We start from the raw sequence: 23,780 nt of genomic DNA on the forward strand, positions 1-23,780 counted from the left end.
TAATAAATGAGAGGATTTGTCGATACTGTGTCTACGTATTCGCTTATCTTATGAAGTAGGAGATGGACTCTCGGGAAATAAATCTGCAGTTATAACTGGCGTTACAAAAATTTGATTTTCATTATAAATACTATGAAATTATGTTATATATTTTACGTATTTAATAAGACAAATGTGCATTGTTGTAAAAATGACGAAGCAAGATGATGCACTTTTAATATGACCGAATAAAAAAAGCATAAATATATATCTCTTACCTGGTATTCATCCAACAATAAATTATCGGGTTGTACATGCTGTTGGACATCGCCAACCAATAAATGCCCAGAAAAACTTCTTGGATGTACGGTTCATTTGTAATCTCTGGCAGATAGGACGTCACTATGAAGTACATATGAAACGGAAGCCAGCATACCGCGAATATCACTACTACAACTATCATCATTTTTACGACCTGAAATATAAAAAGAGTTTTCTATCAGTCGAACAATTATTAAAACGTCGGTCATTTATCTGCAATTAATTCTTTACGAAGGTCTTTCTAATTTTGTCATGAAGATGTCAACATAAAAAGAAACGAAAGCTGGTACAAAAAGTAAATTCAGTAGACAACATGTGATAAATTCCTTTCTATCATAATTTGTATCACAATTTTGCGATTTTCACAGTCAATCATAAATCAGAGATAACTTATGCTTAAATTGTAATGTTATATACTTAAATTGTGTTAAATTGTTCAAATAATATAACGAGAAGCAAAACTTGAAACTTTGCATATCTGATGAACTTTGCATATCTGATTAAATTAAAGAGATTATAATACAAACGTTATATTTTGAACACGGTTTATAATATATGTAAATAATCTTAATTATTTTATAAAGCAGAATAGAAATATGTATAAAATGTATAATATTTATGTTGTTAAATTGTCGATGATTTTAACGAAAACACCTGTTAGATTCTATTTCCGTTACATTCGATACTGCAAACAAGGATTTTCCGCAAGTATTTTATATTTAAATATTCTGCGAAAAATGTGTCGAGATATAACAGGCGAATTCGTAAGATGAATTAATTACGGTTAGAAATGACGTGCAAGATTTAATTACAGAGCAGCAATAACGAGCGATAATTGTATCCACTATCTATCTATTGTAGAATTTCCTGCAGACTTTCTCTTTTGGTCTTTTCCTTTGACATTTTGTAAACCGGCCTTATAATATAGAATGATGTGCCCGTTGAAAGTGGCAGCGTTATCGGCAATTCAAGTATTTTTAATTTCCCGCCTGGCAAAGCAAAGCAATTAACAAGCTTCACGTTAATTATTATTAGTGCAGCGCGAAAATAAAACTATCGATTGTATTTCATCGGTACATTGTCTTTTTTCGATCCTGACAGCTTTGTTGATCCGTAAACACACATTACAATAAATATCTTTCAATGGGCGTTTTTCTCGCCAAGAATTACACAGGTTAAATTTTTATTAAATTTGCTATAACAAAGTGTTTGAATCATGTGAACTCATTTCTCGTTTTTATTATTTTTACGAAATTTCTTATCTTTTTTCGTGTTATCTATATATATTATGTTCTTGTTCATTTTCGACGAAAGATTCTCTTTTTCTCTTTTGAAATTAACGACCTATTCTGTTTCGCACAAGGTATACATAGTTCTTGTAATCAGGCGAAGACAGCTTGCAGAGGACAGCTACTTGAGAAATAACTTAAATTGGATCTCTTGGGACAGTTACAAGTTATACTTCATTATTCTTTAGATAATTGAAAGACATTTATATTATCCTCACATGTGTGTATATAAACGACCTGACAATGAGTCAAATATACGGGAATTGTCTGATTTATTTGATTATAATCTACAATTGCAATAAAACAAATATATATGCATCATCAATTTGCGTTGAAAGAAATAAAAGAAATTTTAATATTTCGGTGTAAACACGTTCGAAAAATTGCTATGACGCAACGGACCGTGATATTCCATCCAATATTTATGTCAACCTTCGGCGAGTGTCTGCGAGGTTTTGCGATACGCTCAACATTCTTGTTGCTTCTATCCCACATTCTTTACAAAGTCGGGTAGAAGAATCTGCATTTTTCTTCCTTGCTAGAAAAATCCACGGTAATCGCACCAGCGTTTTGTTCGCGGCAAACAATGAATTTTGAATAGCATTTAAAAACTCTCTTGTATAATTTATCTTCCCTCTCTCTTTTCTTTATTTTTCTTTTCTTATAATTTTATTCATATTTTCTTCAAGTGTGACTGACGGATAAGTACATGGATGAAAAAAACGGCATGTAATTGATAAATTTGCATTATATTTGCGCAATGCAAAATATTGTGAAATTTTTCATCTTATAAATTTGACTAAAAATCGAGGAAAGCATGTCAGTTTGGAATTATATAATGATTAATCGTTCGCATGTATTTACGTTTATTTTCAGAAAGGAAAAGTGATAGTCCAAGAGATCCGAATGGCGAGAGTTATTAGCGGATCCCCCATCGATTCTTTCGGCAGTTGAACGAGAAGAATTGGTCCCCGGACCATTGATCAGAATTCTCAAAATAAGAGGAGGACTGAGGGTTCGAGACTACGCAATTCGGCTCACGGAGCATTCGCCGTATCTTATCTGGAAGGAAAACGGATACTGCGCGCGGCTGTTAAGTAAGTCTAATTAAGGTCAAGGGAAGTAGTGCGTCCCGACACGACTGGTCATATTATCCAACATCTATCTTGTCTCGCACACAATGTCAGAGGCTAGCCTCGCTATTAGTTTCTCCATTATTCTCACGGGTTTGTAATAGCGCACACATTCATACCTTACAAGCCATTTCCGTTCCTTGCATTTCCTTGACGTGAATTGAATGCATGTCCGATACGATCTTGGCAAGGAGAGTTTTCGTTCGTGACATTGTGTTTTTTACATGTACTAGAACAACATAACAACATAAGCGCGCGATACGCGCGCGCCATTCTTCGATTTTATATTAAAAAGAATGAGATTTAAAAAAAAATAATATAAAATTTTTGTTTAAACTCGATTAATATTTTTTGACAGAAATCAGCTGATTAAAGCGTTAATTTGCTAATTAAATTTTAAAATAATACAGTAAAAAAATTAAAATAGTAATATGTTGTAAATAATATGTTATAATACCTTATTCATGATTAATATTTTTTTACATAAATCGGCTGATAACTGTCCAAAATATTATAACATATTATTTAAAACATATTATTATTTTATTTTTATAACATATTATTATTAAAAATTAATTAGCAAATTAACGCTTTAATCAGCTGATTTCTGTCAAAAATGATTAATAAAACGAAAATTTGCTAATTAAATTTTTAAATAATAATATATATATATATATTATAAAAATTAAAATAGTAATATGTTGTAAATAAAATATGTTCTAATATCTTATTCTCGATTAATATTTTTTGACAGAAATCAGCTGATAACTGTCTTTTTGTTATATTAGTTTAAGTATTTCTCTATATATGTATTTTATTTGTTACAGGTAGCATTGCTGATAAGCTGCGTGTGAGTTGGACTGCAAAATTCTCGACTACCGAACGGAAGTTGCTATCGTTTTTTCTCATTGCGCAATGTACGCGAAATACGCTTGCGATTCACGCGTCGCGTCGGGAGTGCCGTGTAAAGTATCGTGCATCGGGCGTGCTGTGAAAAATTTCGCGTGTCGGGAATGCCGTGTAAAGTCGGGCGATCGTAATTATTCGTATTTTCACGAGTGTCGTGAGTGCTACGAAGGAGCGATGACGGTCGACAAAGAGAGGAGGAGGAGGCTCGGGGAGGCATCGGGCGACAACGGGGCAACTGTGAGGTATGTAAAATAAAAATATTTTTGTCTAAACTGCATTGTTTGAGATATTCGACCGTTTCCAGACTTTCAAAATACACACACACACACACACACACATGTATATATATATATATATATATATATATATATATAATTTGAATATTTTGTTTTCAGGATCAATGTGTGCTGTGTACTACAACTCTGCTGTTGCACGTGTCGGTGAGTGAGAAATTGTTTATTTTATAATATTTTTATAGCAGTAATGGGGGTGTACATTTGTAATATAGTCCCCATTTATATAGTCTTATTTCGTGGAAACTCATAAATAATTAAGAGTTTTGACTTTATTTTCAATAGTTCTACTATTGAAGATAAAGCCAGAACTCTTAATTATTTATGAGTTTCCACAAAATTATACCCCAGCTTCACACATATTAATACATTTTTGATAGAAATTAGCTGATAATAAAGCGTTAATTTGCTAATTAAATTTTTTAATAATAATATATTGAAAATATTAAAATAGTAATATTAAAATAGTAATTCAATATTAAAGTATTAAAATAGTAATTCAATTCTTATTGTATTTAGCGTACGAAGCACGTATTTCTACAAGAATTAATTATTTTTTTAGAGATATATGAAACAAAAGATATTTGATATAACATTCTAATAAAAGCTAATGGGACTATATTGCAAATGTATACGCTTAAGTGCGCTCCAGACATATTTGAGATTCAAATTTAAGAGCGACACTCTGAGAAGCTCGAGTACTTTTCCTCTCCTGACTTACGTTTCGCGCGCATCTTCTTCAAACCACACATATTTCATGTGCATTTCAAATGTTAAATATACATATATCATACATTTCAAGTATGATCGAAAATTTTAAAATTTTTTAAGAGCACCGACAGTTTTTTTCGACAGTTACCTAAGAACTAGTAAAATATAAACGGTACACAATAATGGAAAGCTTTAGCTTTGCTCTATTCGTATGTAAATTTAACGGAAGGAACGGCTTATATCATTTGACTAAATCAAATTCCACGCAACCCTAACAAAGCACTTTCCGTTTTCAAATAAATTGTATCCCGAGAGAGAACTTATTAAAGAGATACGAGAAGATTGCGAGTATTTTTTTCAGAATAAAAATATATATAAGATATATAACAAGTATAATATACAAATCATGTGTGTGTGTGTGTGTGTGTGCGCGGCTTAAATAATAGAATAGCTATATTATAGCTATTGTGACACACCGCGGTCTCTATTAGTAGATATCGGCCGTTTGTGTCCACACATATCGTACGGTATGTCTACGTAAGGGTTCGGGGTGCCACTTGTAATACACGGGCCGCCTCTGTGACGGACGTGACATACCCGCACACCTGTATGTCGGCGGTCGGAACATTGCGTCGATACGATATGTGACGGAATGGAGCAACGATTCCGAATATGGCAGAGCGGACGCCTTTTGTAGTCTAATCGAAATCCAATGAGTCTCCCGCCGCGTTTGAACATGCCGAGGAGGGTAGTTTAAACTAGATTCTCCTTGAACTCGCACGCGCGCTTAGTTCATTGTTATATAATCTCCCTTCTTCTTCATGCATATCTTTGGCATTCTCATTCGAAATAAGGGGTTTTCCTTCGACAAGCGTAGATAAATAATGATGAATTTATGAATTATTTACGAAATTCAATACCCCCACTTCTGAATGTTTTACACATGGTAAAATCAGAATTGTCTAAAAATATAACGAGATAAAGTCCTACATTTAATCTTCATTCTTCGCGCATTGAGTTTTATAATTTTATTTTGAAATATATACTTTAATTATGAAAAATATATAAACTGTTCGTAAGTCACCATTATCTGTATGGTTCTACGTATAAAAAAATTGGTATTCTGTGCATGAAAAGAAAACAGAAATTAAAACCCAAAGCGTGAGGGCGAAGAATTCAGTAACTGAAATTTAAATGAAAGACTGACAATGAGTCACAAGCTGATTCATTTTGCACTTCACCAAGTTTTGAATACACAGCTATCTTTATTATCTTTCGTGCTCTATTTATTTTATAGAAAGAAAACAAGATCATAATGATAATTAATTATCGATTAGATTTACAATAGAATTCATTGCACATGCAGAGTGCTAACGTATTTCTTTTAAGTATTTCTTTAAAATTTTTAAGAACGTGAGAAGAGCGATAAAAAAAAGTTGTCAACTAACGTGATTTTTAATTTGTGATTTATCAATAATTTTAATTTGATGATTTTCAAATTAAAACAAAGGTATGTCTTATAAAAAACTTTTTACGGCAGTTTTCATTACGGAAATTTCTAAAATTAGTTACAGAAATATATATCGTGTCCATTGTTTATATCGAAATGACGCGTTAGCATCGAATTACACTGGTGTAAGTGGTTGGATAGATTCGAGAAAATATGCAGCTGGTCTTGTTGTATTAATATCGATTTGCGCTCCTTGTCGCGAATTCATTATACGTCCATTACACACGGATCACTTTTATTTATTCGATAATTACGTTTCATTTATTTTCTCGTTCGCGCGATCACGATTAGAGATAGCATTTCATTATTATAATTATATTTATATTTTATACTATTGTTATCTTGCAAATATTTTCGTTACTTTTCTATACGTTATATTCATTATATTACTATATTATTATTATATTATTATGAAATTATAATATAATTATATAATTATATTTTTACTATTATATTATTATTTTACTATAATCACACACGAATAAAACGTTCTTCGATCTAAAAGAGCATTCAATAGTGTTCGTGAAATAGAGGCAACGGCAAAAGTACGAAACGTGTATCTTTGTAATTTTTTTCTATGATTTTCGTGATTGCAAAACGCAAGTTCACAATGAACACTTGTCGAGGCGTTTGATATTTCGTCGCTTGTATCGCGCGAGCGAATTGAATCGCACGAATATTTATATTGAAGACAAAAGAATCGCGTCTCTTGAGGGAGCATTACTCTTTTCTTTCTCTCTTTCTTTCTGCGACCAGAATTAGCTAAGCATCCCAACGTTGTATTATTGTCCGTCGAGGACAGATGAAACTTCCTCCTGCGAGCTTTATTGATCGAGAATAGTTGAGAGTTAAAATCAAAGTATCGGAAGTAGAGAGGCCCGCAATGTGACCGAGCAAAGGTGCAGACAGGCCGACCAGTCTAATTACAAGTTACGACTTTAGATTCAAACCCTGCCGTGCCTCTGTGGTGTTCCGGCTGCTTATAATCGCCTTTTGAGTGTATATGTGTGATAGTCGACCCATAGTTAAGCCAGGAAATCATTGCAGATTGCATCCAATTAGAAGGGCGTCTTATATTGCTTGGAATCATCATTGCGTCATAATGACATTTGCTTTCTCGTATGCAGCAAACTATAATAATCGCTAATACTAATTGTAAGCTCCGTATAATTAATTTATCTAGATGCCGATAGATATTCGCGGAAATAAAATATATAATATATAAATATATATAAATATAAATATCATTAATCATTTTCTCTAAAGTGAGATTCGTACACAGCCTTTTTCACTAGCGGATCCTGACGTCGATAATGGGGAGGGGGAAGGGGGGTTTGCAAAATTATTTTATTTAATATTTTTGGTTTCATGATTAGCTTTTATTCCAGGATCAATGACGTCGATAGCTTTTTAATGTTTGTTTTTCTTTATTTATATTTTTTAAACAAATTCAGCAAAACGGTTTCTTTTAATTTGCAGGGGGGGAGTTTACCCCCCCCCCCCCAAGGATCCACCAGTGTATATATATATATATATATATATATATATATATTATAGATATAAAAAATTTCTCGCCTAATTATTTTCATGCAACGGAATTATTTCATTATTTCGTTCTATGTCTGACTTAATCTATACTTAACTCCCTTGAATGCGTAATGAGTATAATTTCCAGTGTATCTTGTACTTTTATATATATATATATATTATATATATATTTTATATATATATTTATATATATATATTATATATATATAAAAAAGTACAAGATACACTGGAAATTATACTCATTACGCATTCAAGGAGTTAAGTATAGATTAAGTCAGACATAGGATGAAATGATGATAATTTCATGCACAAAAATAATTAGGCGAAATTCTTTATATATATATATATATAATATATACAATATGTATGTATAAGATACACTGTAAATTATACTCATTACGCATTCAAGGAGTTAAGTATAGATTAAGTCAGACATAGGACGAAATAATGATAATTTTGTTGCACGAAAATAATTAGGCGAAATTCTTTATATTTATATAATATATACAATATGTATGTATAAGATACACTGTAAATTATACTCATTACGCATTCAAGGAATTAAGTATAGATTAAGTCAGACATAGGACGAAATGATGAGATAATTTTGTTGTACGAAAATAATTAGGCGAAATTCTTTGTATCTATATAATATATATTATATAGATAAAATATATATTATATAGATATAAAGAATTTCATCTAATTATTTTCGTGCAATGAAATTATCTCATCATTTCGTCCTATGTCTGACTCAATCTATACTTAACTCCTTGAATGCGTAATGAGTATAATTTACAGTGTATCTTATACTTATATATATACACTAGCGGATCCTGACGTCGATAGCTCTTTAATGTTTGTTTTTCTTTATTTATATTTTTTAAACAAATTCAGCAAAACTGTTTCTTTTAATTTGCAAGGGGGGGGGGTTTAACCCCCCAGGATCCGCTAGTGGTCTCTATAATATATACATTTAAAGAAATTCCATAGTAAATTCGGACATTCTGTATAATATCTTTTGCATAATTTTTCTACCTGCGCTGTAAATAGACAAATATCATTTTTTTTTATATTTTTTTATTTTAGATGTATGGCTTCTATGAAAGAGTTATGTGTTCATTCATCAATAAAAATTATTCATAGAGCCGTTAAGAAAAGATAAGGAAAAGATAAATTTCGGAATTCCTTACGCATTGCTGCGCAGACATTATTGGAGAACCGCCGTTATTCATAAGGAAAAATCGCGGAATACTCTTTTCCTCCTAGGATCGAATAAAGTCAATATTATCAGACTACGGAATATTATTATCGTTTCGTGCAAATCTGAATGTCGCTCCGCGCGTGCACCTCCGGATCTGATAAAGTGTTACGCGTAGCATTATGTGCACATTTTATAAAATCAATTTTTACATTATTTGTCATAATTATTGACGCGTTAAAATTCTCAGAACTTTCTTCGATCGCGGACGTTAAATTCGTTTTTCTTGAAAGCTGTTAGGTAAATGTAACTTGATGATTATCGATACGTTCAAAGGAAATAAAAAGATCGGAGATTTTGATGAGAGATATCCTTTGACAATGATGGAGCGGAATATGAGCGAAATATATCATATGATCGCTATCTTATCACTTTGTTCACTGTGCATAGTACCAATAATGCGTAGTGCTATTTTTCAAGGTATATTGTTACATCATTATAAAGATGATCGACGACGCTACGCTGCTGTAATAATCATACGAGACTCGTTAGAACGCAATAAAATTTGCGTTATATGTAAATTCGAGTTTTAAATAATGTATTCGTGATTTATTTAGTATTCGGAAAGTTAGGAAGGAGAGAATAGTTATTTATTTTTCTCTTGCAAATGAACAAGAAACTGAAACTCGAACAGAAATAGTTTTAAAATGTTCTATTTAGTATTAATAAATTAAGATATTATATATCGGTTCTCTGATAGAATTTTAATTCAGGATATAGCGATATATAACAGAGAACGTACACGAAATTATTTATTGTTAGTTGCATTACTTCGCGTATACATATTAAATGGACACTGTACCTTCATTATTTAAGTACCATTAAGCGTAAAGAGCATATAACAAACTTTATCGCGAATTTACGAAACTTATCTTTATCAATTATCTTCTATTTTTCTTTCGTTCAAATATTAAGAACGAGAACAATTTACTTTTTTCTTTAATAACATATTTCATCGTTAAAAAAAAAAAAAAAAAAAAAACTGGACAGAAAGGGGGAAACCTTTTTACTGCTGCAAATCGCCCTTCGATCGTGAAACAAAAGCAATTTCAGCACCTGATTGTACGCGGATATTTTTATTTATTTTATTTATATACGCGATACATACCCTTCGTTTGCTTCGAATGTTCTCGAGCTGTCTGGCTGTGGCTTCGCCGATGCTCTGCGAGCCCCACAATTCCAGACCGACCCTGGCATACGTGAATGTCATGGATCCGATTGGTAAAAAGTACGTCAGTATCATGAAGATAACGTTATACCTGAAAATCGATTAGAGAGTCATATATTCACACGAGAGCAAATTTAGTTTTCGACATAATATTAAAATTTTGATTTTACAGAGCGTCCGAAAGAAACGCGTTTTGCTTTCTATTCTGATTTAAACCGATTTTGTTTGAAAAAATTAGAGTCTTCCTAAGCTAGAAATCTGAGATCGCATTATGTTAACTCGACATTGAGAATTAAAGTGTCTTGAAAGCTCCTAGAGCTTAAATAAGTAGAAAAAGATTCTGTTTTTTTTTCTCAATTAATTTCGCTTTTCTTTAGCAGGAAAATGTAATTTAATGTTTAATTGGACTGCGGCAGTCTTGAATCGAGAATTAAAAATGTTGTAAAAGTAATAGGCCGCAATGAAGTTTTCGTTAAGGAAATCTTAATTTCAGATCGCGTCATCAGATATTCATTATATGAAACGATGTAATTTATAGTCTAATAGTCTAATTTATTCGTGTTGATATTTCGCAGAATTATGTGTTTTGTTTCGAGGGTGGTAGTGAACATTTTCGACATAATTTACGTTAAACGGGAAGAGTTGAGAGAGAGAGAGAGAGAGAGAGAGAGAGAGAGAGAGAGAGAGGGGAGAGACCGTGACACGCGATGCTCAAAGGGGCGAATGAAAATATCGCGGTATCGTGATTCCGCTTTCGTTCAAAAGCATATCTCTCATGGCGCGTGTAATCGCGCTTTCGGAGGCGTCGATTTCGAGTGAAAATAATTCACCAGCCGATTATCGATCACATTCACCGCATAACGTGACGGATATTATGGCAAGTGTACATATTATTAGACTTAATGAAGTGATAAACGGTGTACGCATATTCCAGATTATTGTTTGCCAACGACCGAAGCGTATATCGATGGCATTATCAAATTGCAATTGAACGGACGATTAAGCTGAGATCGCAGCGTTTTCGAAACGTGTAATTATTTAGGTACACATCGCGATAATCGCGTATAATTGCCATTAATCTTTAGACAACGAGATACAAGTATCGTTCTGCCGCTATCGAAATTTATGGCGAGAGAAGAGGAAATTTAAATGCGTAATATGAAATGCATGTAAAAATTTTTCATCAGATAAAATTTGCGAGATAGAGGCGCGGACTGAATTCTAAAGATTCAAGAGACTCGAATATTTTATACGAGCAAGTATTTCAAAAGAGTGTAAATATATTCACATTTTTTTTAAGTTTTAACTTACACCGACTTACACATTGCGAGAGAGGCTAACATGTAAGAAGCGCGTTGACTAAATTACCATGAAAAATTTTCGATATTTGAACGCGAAAAGTGGCGAAGATCGAATGCTATCGCAATTGACACCGCAAACTTCCCCTTAATATAATGTTCCCCCTAATCAAAGCCAATCCTCTCCTATCTCCGCATGCATTGATGACGTTAATTAAGAGGAGCTGTGAAAGCGATGCTAACAGCTATTAACTCTCTCTAATCGCGAATATTTAGTTCACCTGAATGAGTTAAAACGTATTTAGTCAGTGTTAGAATTATTAACAAACGGTAATGAATTTATTAATGGATTATCGCGACCGCGCTATTAAATTACGAGGCGTCGCGATCATCAACTCACAGTAGCTGAAATTTCCGCTCCCACGCGATTTCTCGCCCGCGAACATCGGTGTTGATTCGAAACGAATAAAAAACCGCCGACGCGCGAATTCATCGGCTTTCAGTCGCGTAATCTTGATTTAGAACTACGGCGCGTATTTTATTAAGCTGTAGAAGGCTGGTAAAAAAAAAAAGAGCGATTGCTTAAGCGTGTTTAACGAACGGATGCGGAGATCTTCCCGGAATATTCGAGAAACGAATCGATGTGAATGGCATTTCTCGCCGCATTAATACCGACATTTATACAAATTGGTTTCCGCTGCGTTTAACGCGAGGATCAGACTGCGTCTGGGAACGTTCGGCTTGCGGAAAGAAGAAATGTATTCGGAAAATCTTAGCAATATCGAGAGTGAGCCAGTCCTATGATAATGCATGCAGAATGTGAAAATCGCATCTTGTTGAGTATACATAAAAGGAACAGATAAGCCATGAATTATGTATTTTGTTGAATAACGATATACGTTAAAGAAAGTACACTTTTTTCAATAACACTGTCTACGTGAATTCTCGAATGATTAATTTGAGATGATAATAAAAAATAAAAAACATGGTTAGTGTCATCAATGCTTTTGCAAGTTTAATCACGTTGAGCGATGATAAAAGATGGAACTCTATTTTCGATTAGTTTTTACGATCATCCGCGATGACTCGTACGACGTAAAATAAAGTTTTTTATCTTGCGTGATTTTTCAGAGCGTAGAAACTCAGAGAGGCTATATATACTTATATATAGTTTATAAAATGTGGTTTATGACAAAATTATATTATATACTCGATATACTAATACAAATTCGATTTTATGTCTTGTCGATGTGCACGCAACTTAAAAGGGACAAGCTTTCATTGAACCGGTCGTGAAGTGCTCGGGTAAACTTAGAGAGAGAGTCTCGACGTGTTTCGAGAGGTCAATTTGAACGAAGGTTTTCGTATCGGCCAATCGATAAAATCGACGGCGCTATTACATTTCGGACAATTAAAGATAATCGAGAGAAGAACGAAATGAACGAGTTTCGAGTGGTCGCGTGAGTCTCGCAATTGCATCAGGCTTCGAAGAAATTCTAAGACCGGATCGAGATTTAGAACGATAGATATCTAGAATCGCGGTAGCTTCGATTAAGTGACGCGAATTATTTAGGAAAGTGCCGTTCGAAGCAGCATCTATATCGGGGATTAGAAATTCTCCGGCCGCATGCGTGATTTTATACATGACGTGCTAAGCACGATAGCCCGGGGGATTCGGATTATAACGTGTCCGAATCTTTCAATTAGGGAGTAGGAAACTCGCTTCGGGGCGAGCGCGTTATCTTGACGAAACGTTTTCGCGACCCTATCTCAACATACGATCATACAGAAACGCAAATGTGGAACAGATGTTGATCTATAATTACAACCCGATCAGAACCGATATAATCGCACGAATGGAACATAAGTATTTTGAGGAAGTCGCGATACGTTTACGGCGCACCGGATCCAACCGGAATTAGATCTATTTAGCGCGATAGCCCAGAAACACTTCGCGGCGAAACGGAGAACTCATTATGCGATGGTACGCGAGGCATTCGGAGCTTATACTTATATATACTTGAACACGTGAATTGCAATTGCGTAATTAATTGTAATATACGTAAAATAATGGTATTATATATACGCGCATGACATAGTCAATCACGAGGAGTTTACGATTTTAAACAAATCATTTGATAAATGTTACGCGAAGGAATTTTTATATTTATATCGCAATTATAGAGAAAAACTATATATAAAATATATAAATGCTAAAGAGTTCGCAAATATTTGTTTATTATTAAGATATTTGACTTACAAATATTCGTCGTAACTTAGCCCGTTGTCGTCCCTGTTTGGCCAATCGCTATAGCAGATGACGCGGACCTCGCCGTTCATGAAATTCTGAGTGTAAGTAGTATAGAAAACCAGCATCGGTAAAGACAGTATTGCCCCGAGGATCCAAATAACGATTGCAACGCACAGCGTCGCCTTCTTTCCCATACGTGGTCTCAAGGGATTTACGATGGCCATGTACCTAAAATAAAATTTACATTAAAAATTGTAATTAATAAAGAAACCAGTTACATATGAATTAAATTATTAAATAAATTAAATCATTTTGATCAAACAGCTCGATTAAAATATTATTTTTAAAATATTGTTTATTATATTTCTTATTTAAGATTTTTTTTGTAGATATTATTGTTATATATATAAATATCTAAAAAATAATATAATTGTTACGATATGAGATCAATGGTATAATGTCACAGAACTCAAAATTACGGTATTACTTTCGCAAAAAAATAGAATTAGGCGCCATGTTCCTAAGAGAAGGATATTATATGCGATGTGTCGGAGAATTTTAGATGACATGAATTTTATGAGTTTTCCTTGCTAAGGGCAGACTGCATCAGGAGAGATAATAGATTAGGCAGAGTATCAGTTTTTTTTTTTTCCGGAAACAAAATGCGTTGCAAAAATATATTCTCGAATGAGGAAGACGCGATATCGAAGGGTAATATCATAGATAGTGAAATCATGTTTATGCGATTGATGTATCTCGGAAAATTTTAAAGCTTTGAAGTAGGCGAGCGCATTAATATATACATATATACATTTGATCTCTCTTTAAGAGAGAGAGAGAGAGAGAGAGAAAGCAAAGACAAGCAGATCAAATCGTAAAACTCATGTTACTGATTGTGAACGAAGATTGCTAGTACTATAAGAATGAAAAAGAAGGGTGCAGCGTGTCTTCCTGCAATTTCGACAAATGAAAGTTCGTGCAACGGATCGGAAAGGTCAGACAATAAAACGATAAAAGCGGTCGCGAAATCCATTTTCTAATATCCAATAATCAGGCTATTTCATGCGAGACGCGATGTAGTAGGATCAAATCCCGGCGGTATGTCAGAATCATGTCTCCCGCGAAATTACGGCGATCCCTCTTCAAAGATCTCTCTTTGCCATCGAGCGATTCCGTCTTTACGCCTCCGAGAGCGGATGTGTGTATTCGCGCAAAGTTCCTGTTTTCTTGAAAAATCTCGCGGGAAAAACACGCGAATGATATATAACAACAGGATAATAACATTAACGGAAATTACACGATAATTTAGAATTCTTACGTATATATATAATTTTATTAGCAAGCAGAAACGCGCTTCATAAACTCGAGATGGATGAATAATGATGCTAATAATAATGTAAACTTATCCATTATTACGTGAGCTATCGCATAAATCCTCTAGTAATTTTAATAGCTATGTGTATTAAATGTTAGAGATGAACGATAAATTATTTTAATATCGCTAGTAGATTAATCAAAGGCTCAGTATTAAAAATAATCGACCAAACTAGCACAAATTTTTACACTTTATTAAAAGTTACGACGTTTCGACCATATGGTTGTGGTCCTTTTCAAGTATACAGTTATAAAATGTAAATCTTAGATAAGCATGTTCAAATAAAAATTCGCTCACATGTTGTCAACATTAAAAGGAGAGAACGTTAAGTTCGCATGTCCGTATAACACATTTCCTAAGTTAATATAGTTAGTTATTGACAAAGTTTCATATTGACTTAACGTTCTCTCCTTTTAATGTTGACAACATGTGAGCGAATTTTTATTTGAACATGCTTATCTAAGATTTACATTTTATAACTGTATACTTGAAAAGGACCACAACCATATGGTCGAAACGTCGTAACTTTTAATAAAAAATGTAAAAATTTGTGCTAGTTTGGTCGATTATTTTTAATACTGATCCTTTGTTAGAGATGAACTTTTACCTAAAAATTTACATGAGAAAGAGAGAAAGGGAGAGAGACGTTAAATTAGACCAAGATTCGCGGATTAAATTCCGACAAGACTTTTCTGCCTGTTCTCTCTCTGAGTGCGCGCTAATGCGATTCATAATGAAGGAGAATACACATTATGGGTCGTCGCGCTCGCATGATGTAATAAGCAGAACGTGGCGGCCGAAAAGGATTTCGTGTTTAGAACAGGACGATGAGGGTTGAAGGAATAGAGCGAGGAACAACGCTTTTTTTCGTCTCTGTTCACTTCAACGAGCTATTCGTTAGATCGTCGTGTTCCCAGTGGAGAATATACGAAGTTGTGAGATGACTCCCGAGTGTATTTGCGACATTTATGAATCGTAAACATGACAATATTGATAACAACAATTTGTCTCTCTCAAATGATGAATCGTTCGTTCCATTTTGTCGCGCGAAAGCTGAGCCGTGGATTATTTTTTCTACGAATAGGAAATTTCTCTTAAGCTTCTTTCTCAAGAAGATCGAATCCGAGTTTGATCTCACTTGAAAAGAACGCGGCGAGTGTTTTTTTTTTTTCATTTTAGTTTATTATATATATCCGACATTTCAATTCTACCATGCCATTCTCAAAGATAAAATTCACAACGAAGTTTGTCTGCGATCTGATCGCATTTGTCTCGCTATATCTTTGCTCCCTTCGATCTTTCCTCGTCTTTGAGATTTCGTACGCACACATTATCTGCACATAATTCTACATTGTGTGACGGTTAAAAAAATGTAAACTTTGAAATAAAATATATTTCTCTTCAAGCTGGAAATAACAAAACAAATTATATATAAATATAAAACATTATTTTTACGCGAGAAATATAATTTAAACGATTTAAACTTAATATTGCGATATTAATCGCGATAATTTTGATTTTTACAGAAAACGCGTTTGATTTTTTTTTTTTGCTTTTCAATGTGGTAAAACGTTCGATCTCTTGAAAATGTCCGAGACAATTGCGTCGATTTTTTTTGAAAATATGATACTCGGCAATACTGACATGTCTCGCATATATATATATATATATATATATATATATATATATATACAAAGATATCTCTCGACCTGAAATGTACTACATTTTCTCGTATTCGAAATAGGTAGTATTGTACATGTGCAGCAGGCAGTTGCAACCTGTGAGAACATTGTTACCGGTGCAAAGGCGGAATAGAGAGAAAGAGAGAGAGAGAGAGAGAGAGAGAGAGAGAGAGAGAGAGAGAGAGAGAGAGCTTTCGTAACAGCCGTCACAGATGAATGTCCTTGACGTTTCCCAACGTGCTTTTTGCTCAATGTGCTGTTCCGTGAATGTTAATCCGGAGATGTTAAGAGGTACTATACGTAATGCACGCATGCCAAATTCTCCAAGTTTCCACGCTTGGTCCTTGTCTGGCTATACCGCGAGGATTTCCACTTAACTGGGTTGCGGCTTAATCCCAAGTTGCGATATCAATGTCTAATGTAAGGGCCGAATATACATATACATTACGTTCTGACACGGTACCAAGTGGATTCTTGAAAGGGGAATGTTAGTATTACAGAGTAATTTTCCGAGAGATATAAATGAATCCGCTAGTCGAAATGGATCGAAATTTAAATTTTGAGAATATGAGACGGATAGTATTGCTCGTATGATTTATGTTATAACTACAGTTCGGTTAGTTAAGAGTTAATTACGTTAAGCTTAGTTAAGTTCTTCAATATTAGAGTTTATACACGGCGATTATAATTACGATTTAACTTTAGATAAAGTATTAAATTTTAATGATAATGAAACTAAAAGATTCATTAATATATTCATATTTTTATATATTTATATAAATATTTAAAAATATTTATATAAGTATAAATATATAAAATGATAAGTATTTATAAATATTTATTTATTATTATTATATACCTACATTTTACTTGTTGAACAATATCAATAAACTGAATTTATTAAATACACTTTTAATTTCAACTATATTTAAATCAGTTGGTTTCTGTATGAAAATGAAAATGAAAGAGATGAATCATTTTTTAATCATGTATTGAAAATACGATAATATAAATAAAACAATCACAGACATGTTAAGTGTGCAATTTTCACAAAAAAACACTTTGATAAGTTATATTATATATAACATTACGTTTTCTTCATAATCTACAATTATATATATTGAGAGATACTTAATTTTATAATTTTATATTTAATTTTAAAATAATTTTATAATAAATTATAAAAAATTTGTTTTTTTTTTTCAATAGAAATTTATTATTTATATATCCAAAAAGAATTGTCAGATATTATATATTGAATCCTTCTTCGCGTTGATATAAAAAAATTTAAATCGTAATTATATACGCTCTATAAACAATACTGAGGAATTTTCCGGCATGCATTGTTTGCAAGCGCGTTTTAATTATTGACAAATTATTTCAAATTTTTCAAGAATGAAGCCTATATTATTGCATCAAGTATATAACAAACGTAGATTTTCTACACGGTAAAATTAAAGTCTCTGTGTGGAATTTTTTTACCATGAAAACAAATGCTTATTTAGACAAAGCTTTCTATCGGAAAATTGATTTCTCGTCTATCCTGCAGGCATTAACTAGTAACAGCTGATGTTGGGAAAAAGATCGAATAAAAAATGCACTTCTTTCTTCGAGTCATCAGATAAAATTGGGCTACTAGTTATGTAAATGACTTCGATAAGCTTTTATTGCTAATAAGGTAGAACTTATTTCGTATTCGTCTCTCAAGTTGAGTGGCTTTATATCGTTATACCGCTAAGCCGGCCATATCCGGGCCGATCCAGGCTATATAGCGAAAAATAGTAATCGAGAAAGATCCACATGACCTCCTTGCGTCCGATTTATGCGCTTACTTGTACTACTTTCAATGTGGAAACTCTTCTTCTCTTATCATTCGGCTAGGCTTCAAATAAGCGATGTGTAAAATTTTAAATGAAAAAAAGTATCCTGTTACCATCAACAATGTTACCATCTATCATATGTCGAGGATGTAGTTAATCGTCCTATTTCGCGCAGCTGCTCGTGTTCTCATACAATACAAAGGTCCAAAAGCCGTCTTATTTTTCAGACGCTCTTTCAGACGTCTCTTTCGGACACCTTGCGTAAGTTTCGTCTCGAATTTTAACAAGGCTCGGCTTATAACTTTTTATTGAAGAGAGTCACGGAAGATAGATGTTCTTCTGGAAAGAGATAGCCTGTCATATGCTGCACGTCTTCTGGATACGAATGACGAGGCGTTTATAGAAAAGTGGGTTATACGAAAACTCTCAGAGGGTTCATTTACTGTCAGTGATATCGTCCTTTGGGTAAAGGGGAATGGTCGGAATTGCACTACCATGTTTTACGGGATCCGAGGATCTCATCTTCGAAGATCCAGGGTCTTGACCCTTCTGAATTCTTATTGTATCGTCAGGATAATAAATTGCGGATAATATTAACCTCCGACCTCTTAGGATAAATTTTAAGGACACGTGATGTTATATAAGCAAAATAAATAGTTACAGAATTAATGCGATATTTAATTTTTGAATATTACTATGCGCGAATTTGCAGCTTCCGAGTTATTCTAGAAAACGTCACGAAATATTGTTTGCATTTTTTTACTTTGCGATAAGCGTAAGTTCTTCAAAGAAAGTTCTTCCAGCGCGAAAACGCGAGGATGCTTCCCAAATATAATTTGAAATGCAAATAGACTGAGTGAGCGAGCGCGGTATAAGAATTTTCAACTGGATTATCTATGCTTTTTCAAAGCGTATATAGAATTACATCACCGCATAGGTGTTGATACTGTAATTTGTCAAAGCACAAACGCGATGTTAAAATAGCAATGTAATTTGATATTTAACGATTTAGCATTTTCTTTCTTTCTCTCTCTAAATCTCTCGAAATAAATCTCTTCCTTTTTACGTATTTATTCGTCATTTTTGCATTATTTTTTTATTACATAGTTTAATAGAAAATAACTTTTTTCTAAACATAAAAAAAGATTAATTATTTCTTGTAGTTTTTTGACGATGGATACAATTCTGACTTTTACACACACAAATTCTTCCATCACGTCACATGTTTGAAAAATTTGCAATTAAAATTACAAAATAATTTAGCGACTTAAAAAATCCTTAGTTTGAATAAAGTTTGAATAAATATAATTGAATGATAACTATTTAGTAGATCTTCAATGATCTAATTCGTAACAGACATTATAAAAATTTAACCATAAATATCTTATTAATAATATAATCGACGTAATAAACTATGGAGAATTGAAAGTTCTATCAATAAAATCCTACTTAACTTTAATTGTAATAAAATTTCTCCAATACGTCGCATATCATAACTGTGTATAATGAAATACATTAAACTAATTCAATTTTCCAACTTTAATCAAATTTCTCGAAATTACGATGTGATGAAGCAATCTGGAAATTAGAATCGTATTTAATGTAAAAAAGTTATAAAAAATGATTATTCTTTTTCATAAATTCTTTTTATTAAATGGCATTATTATGCACGCGTGAATATTATCGTACTTAAATATACAAGACTGTATAATATTAAAAATTTACAAACTTACATTAACCACAGAAGTGGATTTTGCTTCATTAGATTCGCGCTTCGCTAATCTTGCTTCGTTATTCTTGCCGGCGGTATGTTTTTTTTTTCGCAACAAATAATATTTTACAGTAGCCGGATAATCGCTCGACCGCTTCGTGGATGCGATGCATATTTTATCAAGCTACAGTCTGTGTTCCACGTTGAATCCCTCGTTAACCTCGTTAATCGGTTTCGATAAACGTTAATCCCGGCCAAACTTGGATGACTGACCGTTGAGGATTAACTCGTCGGGAAAACAAGCTAGATTTTCAAGCCGGATCTTCCGCGGTTGTCTGTTCCGGAGCTTCTTATCGTTCCCGCATCCTCGTCTAAACGTTCTTATCCTCGCCGTTGTTGTATTACACAAGCTCGTGTCAGCCTTTCTTACCCTCTCAATTTCGATTGTAATTGGCGTTGTAATTCGTGTGTCTAAGTTGTAGCGTTTCGGGAACTCCAAGGGTTTAAGCAACTCGTTGGATTATTACTATTCGCGGAGAGAGGTGGAAGAGGGTGTTGATCGATGACGCAAAGTCGGTCGTTAATCGGGCCCGCGTCGACGTTGACGTTTGGCATTGTAATTGTAGTTCGCGTTGACATTCGATTCTACTTGGCAGCTTTCCAAGTAACTTGGCTTCGAGCCGACGTAATCAAGAACGAATGTTTCCCCCTGTAGATGTTTCCATTCGAGGCATCGGTCGACTCATTGCAATTTGCTTTGTAACTCGAGTTCAAATTGGCCCTTCGCGATTTGAATTACCGTTTGCGGTGTGTGTGGCGAGATAAAACGATTGTGGCGACGGATGTTAAAGAAGGCGTCCGTCTAGCCAAAGGTATATACGGTCGAATGCGCGTTCGAACCCTTCTCAGGAAATTTAGAAGGCTTGCGAGGAGTCTCCGTTTATCTTCAGTACGACATGATGGTAGTAGCTCGTAATATTTGTTCGCGCTTCTGAATTACCTCACTAATCGAAGTACGCTTTCGGCATTTAAGTTTCGAACGCAGCCAACTCGATGGATGCGAGTGGATTCGCATTTATTCCCAATTCGCTGCTTGCGTCCTTGATCGACGACTCGAGTCAGTATTGTCTTTAAAATTCGCATCCCGCTTTCGTCGTTAATTCTCCGTCGAGGATCGATCGGAGATGATTGTGAACGATGATATTACCGGCATTGGAATTTTAATCAGTCGTTGGCGACGTTCCCGTCGGTATTTCGATTAAAATTCGCGTTGTTGTTTGCCTCGCCGCTTATTTATGTTATTCGCGCACCGGTCGAATGACTTTAATTGCCGATCGAGCGAATAAAAGGAATTAAAAGAAGCCGCTCTTCCGAACCGCACGTTTTGGCTATTTTTTCTTCTCACAATTAACGCTCGATCTCGGTTCAAACAAACGGAATAAGTTGTTTAGCATTGTTTAGCCGCTGCAACAGGTTGCGACTCAACAGGTTCGGTCGCTTATATTCGAGTGTCTGCTCAGGTACCGCCGATGCGTTTCGTGCGTTTAATCTGATTTTCTGCCTCGGAACGGACGGAATCGCCCTACTTCCGCTCGTCGCTTGCGGGTTTCCGCGAGAATCTATTCTCGGCGCACATTTCGGTTTCTCGGTGACTTTTGGAAAAAATTATTATGTATTGTTAGCGGATATAGGAGATGTCGATAGGAGATATATATATATTAAATACTCTTCAACGTTATAATTCAGAATCGTATATAAACACTTTATTACTTTACTCTTATAAATTCTCAGAGAGAGAGACGCGTATGACCGAGCGGTCGCCGTTTATATACAAACAGTTCAAACGCTTATTCTTTTAAATGACGCCAATCACGGCAGGGCACGTTTCGTCAGAAATACAAGATAAAATATCGAAGCAACGGACAGATATAAGTATACGATATACGAAAACACGACAACGACCCGACACGATAATAATAACATAATACATATAAGGTGATTTCCCGGACATCCCGCTACCAGTATCTTAGATACCGCTAACAGTATACTAATATGTATAGAATCGACGTTCGAGTTAACGTCGCCATTCCCTTCCATATTTTTTCGTATATATATAGTTCGATGAATTTCGATGAAGTTTACCTTCTTCAAACGTATCGATAACGTTTTGATTGACGAACCGAATGTTTGCGTTGCGTCGATCGAAACCGGACACTGTCGGCTGCACCCGCGTTGCAGCATCCCCTTTAATAAGCGGAGTTCTCTCCTCAGGTTTTGTTTCCGGGTTTTGTTCCGGACGGATTGGATACTGATGGACGGCTGTGCGGCTACACCGTTGTTCGCGATTCAAGGTGGTATTGACACATTCGCGTTGGCATGTCCAATTTTACATAAATTCGACCTTTGTTCGTCCCCTTTTCTCTCCCGTCGATTTCCGCCCCCGTGGTCATGGTTTATCATCGGCCGTTATCTCTGGCAGACCGTGGAACGTGAGTTCCTCACCGCAACGCGAAGTTACTGACCGTTTGATTGAATCTCGAGATGCTCGTCTCGCGAAAACGCCGATATTTCAGCTACGATCGGTATTGATGTTGGAATTTAAGGCGGTATTCGCGTTATAACCTGCCACGACCTGACCCCCGCGATTCGCGGGAAGATGAGTAACGTCGCGTCTGATTTTACAGCGTCTTAACGCGTCTTTCGCCCGCGTTTTCTCGCCGCGGAACGACGAAGCGATTGAATTTTCCATGTTTACGCGCATGATCGAATCGATACTGTCGCCGAAATTGCCGTTTACGTTGTTATATGTTATATTACGTTGTGTTGTGCCTGAAACGAACCGTTCACATTCAGATCCTGCGACGCCGCGTTTGATCGGCACCTTTCACGTTCAACGAGGCAAATTTTATATCACGTCTTTTGATTCTCGTTTACAGTTTCCCTCAAACGTGCTTGTAAACGTCGCTTCATTATCGGATCTCGCGATTTTTCTAGCGGAAAATTTCCACGTCTCGTTCGGAAACTCTCGGCGCTACCTTTTTTTCTTTTCTTTTTTTTCCTTTTGATTCCGTTAAGAGATTTCATCATTAAACCAATTCGATATTATATTCCCTCTCTCATCGCTCGTTTCATCGCGGTGATGGAATTAGTTCTGCTCTTTTTTTTAGTTTGATTCCTTCGAAATCTGTTAATCTGTGTTATCTCGCGCGATTCTGCGGCTTCCGCGACAAACGCGGCGAATATCCTAGGTTGGGATTTCGCAGTCTAATTCGAAAAAAAGGGCGAATAAAAAAATTACTTTTGCAAAACGGGAATCAATCTCCGTCAATATTTACTCGCGAATTAACGGGCGCAGAGCACGGCGTGTCGCAAGAGAGATCGGATTCAATTTACGCAAACTAGTCAGTATACTCTCCTGTGAAACAACGCCCGCGGACAAACCATCTTCTCGTCGTAAACAAACGGCAATAGAAGTGCCGGTTTGCATTCTCATGCAAACTGATGATTGGATCGCTCGCCTA

At 34.7% G+C, this 23,780-nt stretch overlaps 2 protein-coding genes across 3 annotated transcripts in view; one reads left to right on the plus strand and one right to left on the minus strand.

Annotated features, from left to right (window-relative positions):
- Positions 1-23,780, plus strand: part of LOC145944101 (uncharacterized) — a 327,150-nt gene that overhangs the window by 4,397 nt on the left and 298,973 nt on the right. Inside the window, exons 2-4 of the mRNA XM_083052145.1 lie at positions 2,466-2,686; positions 3,550-3,873; positions 4,027-4,071. The gene's annotated coding sequence lies outside the window, so the exon portion shown is untranslated. The remainder of the gene's footprint in view (positions 1-2,465; positions 2,687-3,549; positions 3,874-4,026; positions 4,072-23,780) is intronic.
- Positions 1-23,780, minus strand: part of LOC145944068 (tachykinin-like peptides receptor 99D) — an 88,740-nt gene that overhangs the window by 4,300 nt on the left and 60,660 nt on the right. For both annotated transcript variants that reach the window (XM_083052092.1, XM_083052086.1), the window contains exons 3-5: positions 13,681-13,899; positions 10,063-10,213; positions 258-454 (exon numbers count right to left, since the gene is read on the minus strand). In XM_083052092.1, the coding sequence (XP_082908218.1) occupies positions 258-454; positions 10,063-10,213; positions 13,681-13,899 (567 nt within the window). The remainder of the gene's footprint in view (positions 1-257; positions 455-10,062; positions 10,214-13,680; positions 13,900-23,780) is intronic.

This window comes from Prenolepis imparis, unplaced genomic scaffold, assembly GCF_030444845.1.
Source record: "Prenolepis imparis isolate NDT839.2.m4 unplaced genomic scaffold, iyPreImpa1.0 SCAF_1, whole genome shotgun sequence".
Classification (NCBI taxonomy): domain Eukaryota; kingdom Metazoa; phylum Arthropoda; class Insecta; order Hymenoptera; family Formicidae; genus Prenolepis; species Prenolepis imparis.